The sequence below is a fragment of the Periplaneta americana genome, chromosome 6 (genome assembly GCF_040183065.1).
Source record: "Periplaneta americana isolate PAMFEO1 chromosome 6, P.americana_PAMFEO1_priV1, whole genome shotgun sequence".
Taxonomy (NCBI): domain Eukaryota; kingdom Metazoa; phylum Arthropoda; class Insecta; order Blattodea; family Blattidae; genus Periplaneta; species Periplaneta americana.
Window position 1 is genome coordinate 3,575,532 of NC_091122.1, and position 13,691 is coordinate 3,589,222.

Consider the following 13,691-nt stretch of genomic DNA (forward strand, 5'->3'; position numbering starts at 1 on the left):
TACGTTGACGTTTTCATGTTCGAGGAAAATATTGAAAAAGCGAAACGTAGTTCAGCTTTTTTATTTTCCGAGGACATGAAAACAAACATACCGCTCGTGTATCGTACATTATTTTATGCGAAGATCGTTTATTACATACCTGAAAGAGGAATTTCTAATTAGTTGCAATGAAATCTCCATCTTGGTTTCTGTTCAATGACGGCAACTTTTAAAAACTAAAATATCTATCTTCAACATTGTTGCTATGAAATGTTTTCTGTGTTTACTATATTCCAGCAGGCCGTGATATACGTCTGTCTTTTTTTTCCCCAGTCTATAAATGCGAACTTAAAACAAACGGTAAGGTTATGACGTAATGATTTATTTTTCATTTTAATATTTTAACAATATTATTTATATAACATATTGCAGTAATAACATCGGCATCTGGAATCTTGTTGATTTTTTCACGGCTTCCTTAATGTTACTTGTATCAGGAATGCAATAAGTTTCGTGGAGTAGTAGACTTTACTTAATTTTTGCAAATATTTAAAAACAATAATTAACATTGCAATTTAGGTGAAATTGCAGTGGTAAGTTTCCAATTTATAATTATTACTATGTTAAACGTCTCTAAAAATAATATGTTAAAAGCCTAAAGCAGTAAAATGAATGTCGCGCTTAAGCGGTAAGAAGAGGGAAATTGTTATGTGTGTTACGTTGGGAATACTGAATGTGGTATTTCACACTTACCGCATATTGGTTCTGGGCGGAAAACAAGCAAATACGATCTCGCACAAAATCTCTTTCCTCATCTATACTAATAATAAATCTGTAGCCGAAATTTTTCTGATAATTTTCGATTTTCCAAAAATAATTGGACCTAACATATATAATTAACCACCCTGAAACCGAAAATCGTTTTTTGAAATTTTTTTTTGTATGTCTGTGTGTCTGTCTGTCTGTATGTTTGTTACCTTTTCATGTGATAATAGCTGAACAGATTTATATGAAAATTGGAATATAAATTAAGTTCGTTGTAATTTAGATTTTAAGCTATATGGCATTCAAAATACTTTATTTAAAAGGGGGGTTATAAGGGGGCCTGAATTAAATAAATCCAGATATCTCGCTTATTATTGATTTTTGTAAAAAAGTGTTACATAACAAAAATTTCTTTAAAAATGATTTCCGATAAGTTTTATTCTATGCAAAATTTTGATAGGACTGATATTTAAGGATATACAAGACTTAAAAAAAAAACAATATAATACATTTTCACCGCCGCCTCAGATTGTAGCGTTGTTGTTCCTGCAGTAATTCCTATGTGCAAAATATAAAATTTTTGAGTAGGAAGAATAAACACATTTATTCATTCCATGGCAATGGTACATAGGAGATCGTGAATTCTTACATTTTCGAAAGAAAGAAATATAATTACATATCACTGTTTATGCTGTATCACTATTTAAGTTATTTGAAGGGTTCAGAACCATAGTGGGCCAAGCGCCATTTACTGAATACGTAGAAAACAAGGGTTAAAATTAAGTTATTACCATAATTCAATGGAAACCTATAACAAGTAAAATAAAATATACACATTAAATCTAAATGATGTGAATCTTCATTAAGCTATGGTTGCATGTAATAAAAATTAAGAAACATGTTAAAGGAATTGTCATTGCACCAAATGAGTGTCTCTGGACCAAAAAAATCGCAATTTAATTATTTTAATACAATTTAAATTAAGTAACATACTAAACGATTTATCCTTCTATCAAACACGAATGTTCCCTGGATCAAACGTCCTTATTTTAATTATGTAATTACCTTATATTTATTTCTAACGGGTGCAGCGGAGCGCACGGGTACGGCTAGTCTATATATATACATATATATAATTTGAAATGGTAATGGAAATTACGGGAAAACGGCTGGACCCCTCATTTTGAAGCTTGAAACCCAGAGTTTTTCCAGAAAAATAGTAGTTTTCAGTGAAATGTTAATTTTCCTACATAATTTTCCTATTTTACAAAATCAATCTCTCGTCACTTTGAGAACTAATTGAATTTCATAAAAAACAAAACACACTACAATAATCAATACGCTATTACACGAAGGCCATGACCTGTAGGATTGAGGACATATTTAGAGCTCAAATTCAATTGGTTATTAAAAACTTTAAGACTTACTAAAAAATAATTCACAGGTCTGATTCTGCGGTGTGTAATTTTCTGAGTACAGCTGTGTATTGGATATTAAAAACTACAAAACTTGAGGTGGTTTGATGACATTATTACCATTAGAAATGAAATATTATTATAGTTAATGCCATGATGTGACTATTTTTCATTAATTATACATATTATTTTGCTGTTCGCTGCTGTCCAACCGGCGATAGCTGTCACATCCTCCATCTCTTGTCCCTAAAGCCACTCTTGCATGCAGGGTCCGTGGCGATGAGTAACGGGTCTGTATCCAAGTCATAGGCAGGGGCTGACGCCAAAGTAGGAGCCAGAGGGGATGGATGGGCTATTAACAGCTCAGTCCGACCAAAACTGACACGTGGGATCCCTGCTGTGAGGGGTCAACATGACGTCAACATAAGTAGCGATCTGATACTCTGTGCCCGATGTTCATGACTAGATTTTCCAGTTTCCCCTGCCACTCAATCCCACCATTGCTTTAAGGTAGCTGATATCGGCTTATCGATTTCAAACCTGATTCCCGCCCGTTGTAGCACGGCTGCATTTAATAAGAGCTTAAGATAATGATGAAACTAGCAGACAAGACGGTTGCTGTAGGCTACATCCTGGATTGTACCAGTTCGTAAGACTTCAGAAATTGTCACGACAGAAATGAAAAGAGTCAATTTTTTTTTATTCTCGTTATCTTTTTATTATTTGTATTATATTCATTTATAAGATTCCATCTTTCATTTTCGATTATCATATTTCAAATTGTCATTATTTTAATAATTAATCCTATGTACTTTATTCTAATTTCTATCATTATTAATGCTCTGAAACGATATTGTCGTGTGTTGAACTGTTATTGGCCTCTGGCTGTTGTACAGCACATTAAGTATTTGTAAAATAAATAATAAATAAATAAATAAATAAATAAATAAATGAGTAAGTGAGTAAGCAAGCAAGCAAGTAAGTAAGTATAGAAATAAATAAGTAAATAAATAAATGAGTAAGTAAGTAAATAAATAAATAAGTAAATAAATGAGTAAATAAATAAATAAGTAAATAAATAAATAAGTAAATAAATAAGTAAATAAATGAGTAAATAAGTAAATAAATAAATAAGTAAATAAATAAACATATAAATAAATAAGTAAATAAATGTATAATTAAATAAATAAATAAGTAAATAAATAAATAAATAAGTAAATAAATAAGTAAATAAATAAATGAATAAATGAGTAAGTAAGTAAATAAATAAATAAATGAGTAAATAAATAAGTAAATAAATAAATATAAATAAATTAGTAAGTAAATAAATAAATAAGTAAATAAATAAATAAATAAATAAATATAAATAAATAAATGAGTAAGTAAGTAAATAAATAAATAAGTAAATAAATATATAAATAAATAAAAAATAAGTAAGTAAATTAATAAATAAATAAGTTAAAAAATAAATAATTGAATAAATAATTAAGTAAATAAATAATAATAAGTAAATAAATAAATAATAAATAAATAAATAAATGAGTAAGTAAGTAAATAAATAAGTAAATAAATAAATATAAATAAATAAATAAATAAATAAACATATAAATAAATAAGTAAATAAATGTATAATTAAATAAATAAATAAGTAAATAAATAAATAAATAAGTAAATAAATAAGTAAATAAATAAATGAATAAATGAGTAAGTAAGTAAATAAATAAATAAATGAGTAAATAAATAAGTAAATAAATAAATATAAATAAATTAGTAAGTAAATAAATAAATAAGTAAATAAATAAATAAATAAATAAATATAAATAAATAAATGAGTAAGTAAGTAAATAAATAAATAAGTAAATAAATAAATAAATAAATAATAAGTAAGTAAATTAATAAATAAATAAGTTAAAAAATAAATAATTGAATAAATAAATAAGTAAATAAATAATAATAAGTAAATAAATAAATAATAAATAAATAAATAAATGCGTAAGTAAGTAAATAAATAAGTAAATAAATAAATATAAATAAATAAATAAATAAATAAATGAGTAAGTAAATAAATAATTAAGTAAATAAATAAATAAGTAAAAAAATAAATAAATAAGTAAATAAATAAATAAGTAAATAATAAAGGAATAAGTAAATAAATAAGTAAATAAATAAATAAGTAAATAAATAAATGAATAAGTTTATTATTATTATTATTATTATTATTATTATTATTATTATTATTATTGGATTAACTGTTATTCATAGCTTATTTCGTTCCGTGCACTAGACACACTTAAATCCTGCAGAAAATTCTGTTTATTCATCCTAATTCCATTATCCTTATTCCTGACGATACACGCAGTCAAAGGAATATCCTCATATCTCCCGTCACTTTTTTTCGTTACAGTATTAGTAGTGGTGTAGGGTCTTCTGATGCAAGAAAAAAACATCTAAAGGGAATAACTTCACCTACTTATTTTATTATTACTTTTGCCTCCAATGCAAAATACAACAAGGTGCATAAATAGGTATACTGGGTACAATACAGTTTATTAAGTACAAATGAGGATTACAATCGGTAACGTATCGATCAGGCAGTTAAACTAACGTCGATTGATGTCATGTAACTACAAGTGGTATGTAATCCTCATTTTTACTTAATGAAACTATACTGTATTATTGTATACCTACTTATGCACCCCCCTGTATAATGACTGTTCGCTGTAATAATGTATCATTATATTAGTTCACTGCAAGGAACTGTTCTTAAGGATATATCAGAGTATGTGGAAGCAAATAAAAGAGCGACTACACTTTCATTGTGTATGATGCTTCCGTTCTTAACGGCTAGCGCTAGTAGCGTTCTCCGCTAAGTAGTGCTTTCAGCAGTCTTGGAATGAGACAAATCTGTACGTTTGTTACAGACCGGAAGCTGTTGTGCGAGTGTACGACGGCTCACTGCAGGGGCACGAACACGAGCACGTGTTACAGCCAGTACAAGTGCTACACGCAGTACCTGAACAAGACGGACGGGTCCCACCCCGTCACCAGGGGGTGTGTGCAGTGAGTAATTCACAACTGGAACTAAAATATATTTTGGTCACTGCTGATATTGAACACCTTCGTATAGTTACTCATACTTTAATATTGACCGACGAGCGATATATATGGTTTCGAAACTTTAAATGAACACCCTGTATATAATAATAAAAATGAACGCCCTGTACATAAAAAATAAAAAGTGTATGGCAGTGATGTCAAACCAAGCTCATTTTTCTGACCTTGACGTCGTGCGCGGGCAGCAAGCGCTAAGTATGGAAAGAGGAAGGGTTGTGTATATGAATAAGCAACCTGTTGGATTAAGAAAACAGTGGTGCACAAACTTCAAACGGAACGTGAAATTTTATGTCGTTATTTTTATATGGCTTCTTTCTGTTTAATATTACCTATATTGTCTGTAAAACAAAAGTACTAACACTGATTTCTTAATATTGCACTTGTGTTTTAAATCTTAATAACATAATAGAGAGTTAAGAAGGAATATTCACTTAAATTCCATAGTAGTATAATATTATACTGTATTAAGTGGATGAAACACATCATTCATAAAGAAAGTGATATTCCAAAGAAAGAGATTGAGTATGATATGATAAGTTGGAATTTATATTGATGGTATCTTTAGCCTTACAAAAGTAATCAATAAACTAATCAAAACAATATTACAGTACAAAGCAAAGTTACCTAGGTACTGTATCTGTTTTAAGTGTAACTAATATTACATAACAAAACTCTTATCGCATTATGCTTTTAAGGTGATATTTGTGAGCAACTTCCTATCATCAGAATATTAAATTATTTTCTCGAAATGTGCTGAAGCTATAGAGCTGACATTTTTACAACACATGGGCACGTATCTTCTGCTTATGATGTAACAGTAGTTGCTTTGTTAATTCATTTCCTTACAAACAATTTCCATGCGAATATTTTCAAAATTTTCAATAACTATCTTCAGTAATACGCATATACGGTATATTAGATTTACGAAAACATTCTGTAAGGCTACTAAATAAATAGGCCTATACCTGAAAATTTCACTTTTCTATACGAAAACTTGAGAAAATATTTCTTTTGAATAAAAAAAAAAACAAACTTGTGAAAAATGAGCATTAAAATTAAAACTTACATTCTTATAATGCACTTATACTTCTCAGGCAAATCTAAAAATTAACATGGATACAGTTTTAATAAGTTCTGTTCCTTTTATCTATTGAATCAGTGCTGGCCATCCCTGAATGCAGGTCGACCAAGCGGCATATACCACCTCTTTCGTCTGTCTCTTTCCTTTCCGCTGTAAAGCGCTCAGGCTCTCCTGGGCTCTAAAGCGCGCGCTTGCTCCTGTGGGCATCAATTGACATACCTGCTTTAATATTTACCGACGAGCGATATATATGGTTTCGAAACTTTAAATGAACACTCTGTATATAGTAATAAAAATGAACGCCCTGTATATAAAAAATAAAAAGTGTGCGGAGTTGCAGGCTCATTATACATGTTAATTCTGCCCATCCCAACAGGAGCGTCACGCCCATACTATGCGAAAACCGCAGACCCCAAGTGAGAATAAGGATAAACTGGCCGTATCTGAAGTGTTGCGACAGTGGAGACCTCTGCAACAGTGCAGTGATGTCCACGCCGCCGTCGTGGGTGAGCAGCACTATCAGCAGCAGCAAGGTGGATCAGGACCCGAACGGCAGGAAGAGAAGTGAGTACAGGGGGTTACGCGGAGTGCTGAGAAATGTGATGCTGCCTTCACGGTGACCCTGGCTTCAATCTGTGTTGCAGATCGTCATCTGTTGTGTGAGTGCAACACCGCACACTGTAGGAACATCAATAGGAGCACGTGCCACACCAACTACAAGTGCTACACCCAGTACGTGCTGGACTCCAGCGAGGAGGGACGCATGTTGACGACCAGGGGGTGTGCGCAGTAAGTGAAGCTTGGGGACAAGTGCTTTGAGTAATTTCCAGTAAAAAAAACATTTCCTTTTTTTAACGTTATCAACAGTCTCTTATTTATACAGGGTGTAAACGATATAAAGTTACTTACAAACAGCTTTTAAGGAACCCGGAGGTTCATTGCCGCCCTCACATAAGCCCGCCATCGGTCCCTATCCTGAGCAAGATTAATCCAGTCCCTACCATCATATCCCACCTCCCTCAAATACATTTTAATATTATCCTCCCATCTACGTCTCGGCCTCCCCAAAGGTCTTTTTCCCTCTATATGCATTTCTGGATTCACCCATACGTGCTACATGTCCTGCCCATCTCAAACGTCTGGATTTAATGTTCCTAATTATGTCAGGTGAAGAATACAATGCGTGCAGTTCTGTGTTGTGTAACTTTCTGCATTCTCCTGTAACTTCATCCCTCTTAGCCCCAAATATTTTCCTAAGCACCTTATTCTCAAACACCCTTAACCTATGTTCTTCACTCAAAGTGAGAGTCAAAGTTTCACAACCATACAGAACAACCGGTAATATAACTGTTTTATAAATTCTGACTTTCAGATTTTTTGACAGCAGACTAGATGATAAAAGCTTCTCAACCGAATAATAACAGGCATTTCCCATATTTATTCTGTGTTTAATTTCCTCCCGAGTGTCATTTATATTTGTTACTGTTGCTCCAAGATATTTGAACTTCTCCACCTCTTCAAAAGATAAATTTCCAATTTTTATAGTTCCATTTCGTACAATATTCTGGTCACGAGACATAATCATATACTTTGTCTTTTCGGGATTTACTTCCAAACCTATCGCTTTACTTGCTTCAAGTAACATTTCCGTTTCTTTTTTCCTTAATAGTTTGTGGATTTTCTCCTAACATATTCACGTCATCCGCATAGACAAGCAGCTGATGTAACCCGTTCAATTCCAAACCCTCTCTGTTATCCTGGACTTTCCTAATGGCATACTCTACCGAACAGCATGAACAATCTTTCCCTATCCAATCATTGTCCACAAATATCAACGGGAAACTATAGCACCGTAAGTTTCTTCGTGAGTAGGCCAAATTCATTAAATCCCTGTAGTAAAAGTTGATGCTAATTTTCGACTACTGGATGCAATAGCATATCACATGTGAAATTTTATCGCCAGGGACAACAATGGAAATCTGTGCGATGGGCGGGATACGTCGGGAAGATATCGGGGGTCGTTCGTGAGATGTTGCAACACTGGCGACCTGTGCAACAGCGCGGTGATGTCCACCCCGGCGGCCTGGGATACCCCCACCACCAGCACCACGGAAAACAACCTGCGTGTTAACACTTCCACACAGAGTGAGTGCTTTGCAAGCTATCTTCCTGAAGGTGTTTTAAGCATACGCCGTGGAATAGGCACCACGCAACGAAGTAGGGTAGGACTGTATCAGGGAAGCCAACCGTCGCCGTCAGGAACTGAATTCATTTTTAAATTCATTGTTGACTCTAGCATCTCTTAGTGCTTCTTGATTATGCTCATAGATAGCGTTACTTGTCAACAATGTGACTATGAAAAGTGTTCAGGTTTCTACCCAACTACAGTCCAGATATAGCCTATTGCACTATTATTGTTATTATTATTATTATTATTATTATTATTATTATTTTATTATTTATGATTAGTATTAGTTATTTATGATTATTATTAAGTATTATTATTAAATTATTATTTATTATTTTTATTATTATTTTTATAAGTAAGCCTATTATTATTATTATTATTATTATTATTATTATTATTATTAATGATTATTTTATTATTTATGATTAGTATTAGTTATTTATGACTTAAGTATTATTATTAAATTATTATTTATTATTTTTATTATTATTATTTGTAATTAAGCCTATTATTATTATTATTATTATTATTATTATTATTATTATTATTATTTATGATTAGTATTACTTATTTATGATTATTATTAAGTGTTATTATTAAATTATTATTTATTATTTTTATTATTATTATTTGTAATCAAGCCTATTATTATTATTATTATTATTATTATTATTTATGATTACTATTACTTATTTATGATTATTATTGAGTATTATTATTATTAAATCATTATTTATGATTAGTATTAGTTATTTATGATTATTAAATATTATTAAATTATTATTTATTATTTTATTATTATTATTTGTAATTAAGCCTATTATTATTTATGATTATTTTATTATTTATGATTAGTATTAGTTATTTATGATTATTATTAAGTATTATTATTAAATTACTATTTATTATTTTTATTATTTGTAATTAAGCCTATTATTATTATTTATGATTATTTTATTATTTATGATTAGTCTTAGTTATTTATGATTATTATTATTACGTGTTATTATTAAATTATTAGTTATTATTTTTATTATTCGTAATTAAGCCTATTATTATTATTTATGATTAGTATTAGTTATTTATGATTATTATTAAGTATTATTATTAAATTATTATTTATTATTTTTATTATTATTATTATTTATAAGTAAGCCTATTATTATTAATGATTATTTTATTATTTATGATTAGTATTAGTTATTTATGATTATTATTAACTATTATTATTAAATTATTATTTATTATTTTTATTATTATTTGTAATTAAGCGTTTTATTATTATTATTATTATTATTATTAAATTATTATTATTTTTATTATTATTTGTAATTAAGCCTTTTATTATTATTATTATTATTAGTATTATTATTATTACTATTATTATTATTATTATTATTATTATTATTACTCTTTTTTTCTTCAAGCGCTTGTAGGCTAAACACAGACGCATAACTTTTGAACACTGTCTGCAGCTAACATCACCTCCACACCGCGGACCGATGTGGGCTCCAGCCTGGTGGCCCTCTGGTTGCGCAACTCTGAGCGGTCGATCGCGGGAAACGCCTGGCCAGTCAGCAAGCCCGCCGTGCTGGCGGTGCTCTGTGTAGGACTCTTTCTGCTGATCGGCATCATGGCGTTCGGCTTCTACATTCTCAAGGTACAGAGGTGAGTACTGGTCTGTCGGGCACTCGATATGAGGACGCCGCCGTGTGATTCCCACCCTTCTGTTTGACCGAACAGCATACACAGATTGACATCATGTGTCCCTATGCAATGGAGACAGATCAGGTGATCTTGTAGGCCAAGTCACTGGACGTCCTCGACCGATCCAACGATGTGGAAAACGTTGATTCACAACACTTGTCAAAATGAGTAGGTGTTCAGCAACCACATTCCTCGTCTAATAAGAAGACGAACGTCCTACAAGAGCAATGGCAAATCTACCTGCAGGAGACGGTCCGGAAATTCGGTTTCCAACCATACCATACCAAATGTTACCTAGAACCGAGTTTGCAAATATCTTTCTTGGCATGCATGTGAGTGGTCGGATTTGTGATGCGAGCAGTCGGTGCTCTGACAAAACGAGCTCATAGATGCCTCCACAACAATTTTAGTCATTTCGAGCATCACATTACGTAACAAAACAAGGTTGTGAGTAAATCACAGTTAATAAAGTTATTAATTTAGAATGTAAGTTTTTATTAAGCAACCGTTACAGTTCGGACCCTTGCTGATTTGCGACTTTTACTCAAAATAATCCCAGGAGCACGTAGTTAAGCTATGCACATCCTATTGCGGGACACCCTGTATATATAAATAGGTAAATAGATAATGAGTGAAAATGAAGGAACAAATGAATGGATGGATAAATAAAATAAATAAGTAAATGAAAAACTGGATGAAAAAATGAACAAATAACAATGATATAATAAATATATAATAATTATATGTACTGAAGAAATATACAAATGGAAAATAGAATGAACAGATAAATAAACGAATGAATTTATAAATACATAAGTACAAATATAAGCAATAACTACATACAAATGTATTACTTAATTAATTGAAAATTGAATGAATTAAATAATATATAAATATATGAATAATCATTTATAAATTAATTAGTAAATAAAAATCTCGAGGAATAAATGAATGGAAAATTGAATGAAGAAATGAATAAATGAAGAAATAAACGAATGAATATATAAATAACTATATGCAATTGCATAAATATAAAAATAAATAAACAAATAAATAAACGAATGAATTTATAAATATCTATGTGCAATTGCATAAATATAAAAATAAATAAACAAATAAATAAACGAATGAATTTATAAATATCTATGTGCAATTGCATAAATATAAAAATAAATAAACAAATAAATAAACGAATGAATTTATAAATATCTATGTGCAATTGCATAAATATAAAAATAAATAAACAAATAAATAAACGAATGAATTTATAAATATCTATGTGCAATTGCATAAATATAAAAATAAATAAACAAATAAATAAACGAATGAATTTATAAATAACTATATGCAATTGCATAAATATAAAAATAAATAAACAAATAAATAAACGAATGAATTTATAAATATCTATGTGCAATTGCATAAATATAAAAATAAATAAACAAATAAATAAACGAATGAATTTATAAATATCTATGTGCAATTGCATAAATATAAAAATAAATAAACAAATAAATAAACGAATGAATTTATAAATATCTATGTGCAATTGCATAAATATAAAAATAAATAAACAAATAAATAAACGAATGAATTTATAAATAACTATATGCAATTGCATAAATATAAAAATAAATAAACAAATAAATAAACGAATGAATTTATAAATACATAAGTACAAATATAAGCAATAACTACAAACAAATGTATTATTTGTTTAATTAATTAATTGAAAATTGAATGAATGAATATGTAAATATATAAATAACCATATATAAATTAATTAGTAAATAAAAATCTCGAGGAATAAATGAATGGAAAATTGAATGAAGAAATGAATGGATGAATATATAATAGTACATTATGCAACGAGCCTATAATGGTAGTAATTAAGACGCGAGTATGTTTATGAAACGAGCGCAAGCGAGTTTCATAACTTTCATACGAGCGTCTTAATTACCATTATAGGCAAGTTTCATACGACTTTTATGCTCAACCATATTTCTAACTTGAAATTATTCATAAGTGTTCATGTTATGGTGACGAACGGAACTGACCTGAATTGTGAGATGTGCGCAGACGCGAAAGTATTGATTTTTTCCGAGTCACAAATATCATTGACCTTGATATAACCTAGAGAACATTAGTCTTGATATAACCTGGAAATTGATTTAGAATTGAAAAACGAGATGACGAATTGAATTTATTTGAATATTATTTACAATTAACGCTAATTATTTTAGTAACAGAACATAACCTTCTGCGACAGTATTGGATTTCCAGCCTCCGTGACGTTTCCCTAGTTGTCTTTCGATTGCATATCCGAGAATAATCGAAAACCTGAACTTTAATGACATGCATTAAAGGACTGCTACCAGGTGTATAATTACAACATTTCGGCATGGTCGAGCATAAATAACTATATGCAATTGCATAAATATAAAAATAAATGAAAAATGAATGAACAAATGAATAAATAAATATATATAAAGAAAAAACTACATATAATGCATTAATTAATTAGTTAAAAATTGAATGAATAAATGAATAACTAAATAAATAAGTAAACGAACGAGTAAATGTATATAAACCAATCAATAAACATTAAACAAACCTATCGATTTACCGTATATATGGGTTGGGAACATGGGTAGTCGGGTGTGTGATGTAACGTAGGCCTACATCCGGTTATACTTCTACTACATATCTGGCAAATGTGTGACTATCTGTGTACCATGTCTATAACTAGCTGAAAGAAAAACAAAAGCAGTACCTACGTTGTCATGGCAACCGAAGTGCATTGACTGGTTGCAGCAACTACCTGACGCAGCTGAGACGGGGCTACGCTCGGGCGACCGAGGAAGAGCCAATGACAGTGGTCAGCTCGTCGATCTCCCCTCCTTACCACATGAGCCTACTGCCTTCGAACTCCGAGCAGAACAACAACTCCAAGTCCGTGGAGACGTAGCGGGAACGGCTGCCTTAGGCGAGTTCCTAAGTGACAGGGTTCAACGTAGAACTTAGCGGGTTAGAAAGATAGGTAAATATTATTTATTATTGTCTGTACATGGATTTTCTTACCCCTGAGCTAGGATCATTGAAAATTTGTACACATGCCACGGTGCACCTGTGTTCAAAATTTCATCCAGTCCGAAATTTCGGTCATTCATTCACTCATTCATTGATACTTTTCTGCTGAAGGGCAGGTCTTTCACTGCAAACCCAGCATTTTAAAAATGTTTTCTATTTTCCCCTTCCTCTTTACCTCCTCATATGATCCACATATCTTAATGTTGTCTTTCATCTGATATCTTCTTCTGCCCCAAACTCTTCTCCCGTTCACCATTCCTTCCAGTGCATCCTTCAGTAGGCAGTTTCTTCTCAGCCAGTGACCCAACCAATTCCTTTTCCTCTTCCTGATCAGTTTCAGCATCATTCTTTC

General features: G+C 30.5%; 1 protein-coding gene across 1 annotated transcript in view; it reads left to right on the top strand.

Annotated features, from left to right (window-relative positions):
• Positions 1-13,421, top strand: part of LOC138702168 (uncharacterized) — an 80,781-nt gene extending 67,360 nt beyond the window's left edge. The window contains exons 3-8 of the mRNA XM_069829773.1: positions 5,081-5,219; positions 6,731-6,918; positions 6,999-7,143; positions 8,318-8,499; positions 10,018-10,210; positions 13,064-13,421. Coding sequence (XP_069685874.1) covers positions 5,081-5,219; positions 6,731-6,918; positions 6,999-7,143; positions 8,318-8,499; positions 10,018-10,210; positions 13,064-13,217 — 1,001 coding nt within the window. The 3' untranslated portion in view covers positions 13,218-13,421. The remainder of the gene's footprint in view (positions 1-5,080; positions 5,220-6,730; positions 6,919-6,998; positions 7,144-8,317; positions 8,500-10,017; positions 10,211-13,063) is intronic.
• The last annotated feature ends 270 nt before the right edge of the window (positions 13,422-13,691 follow it).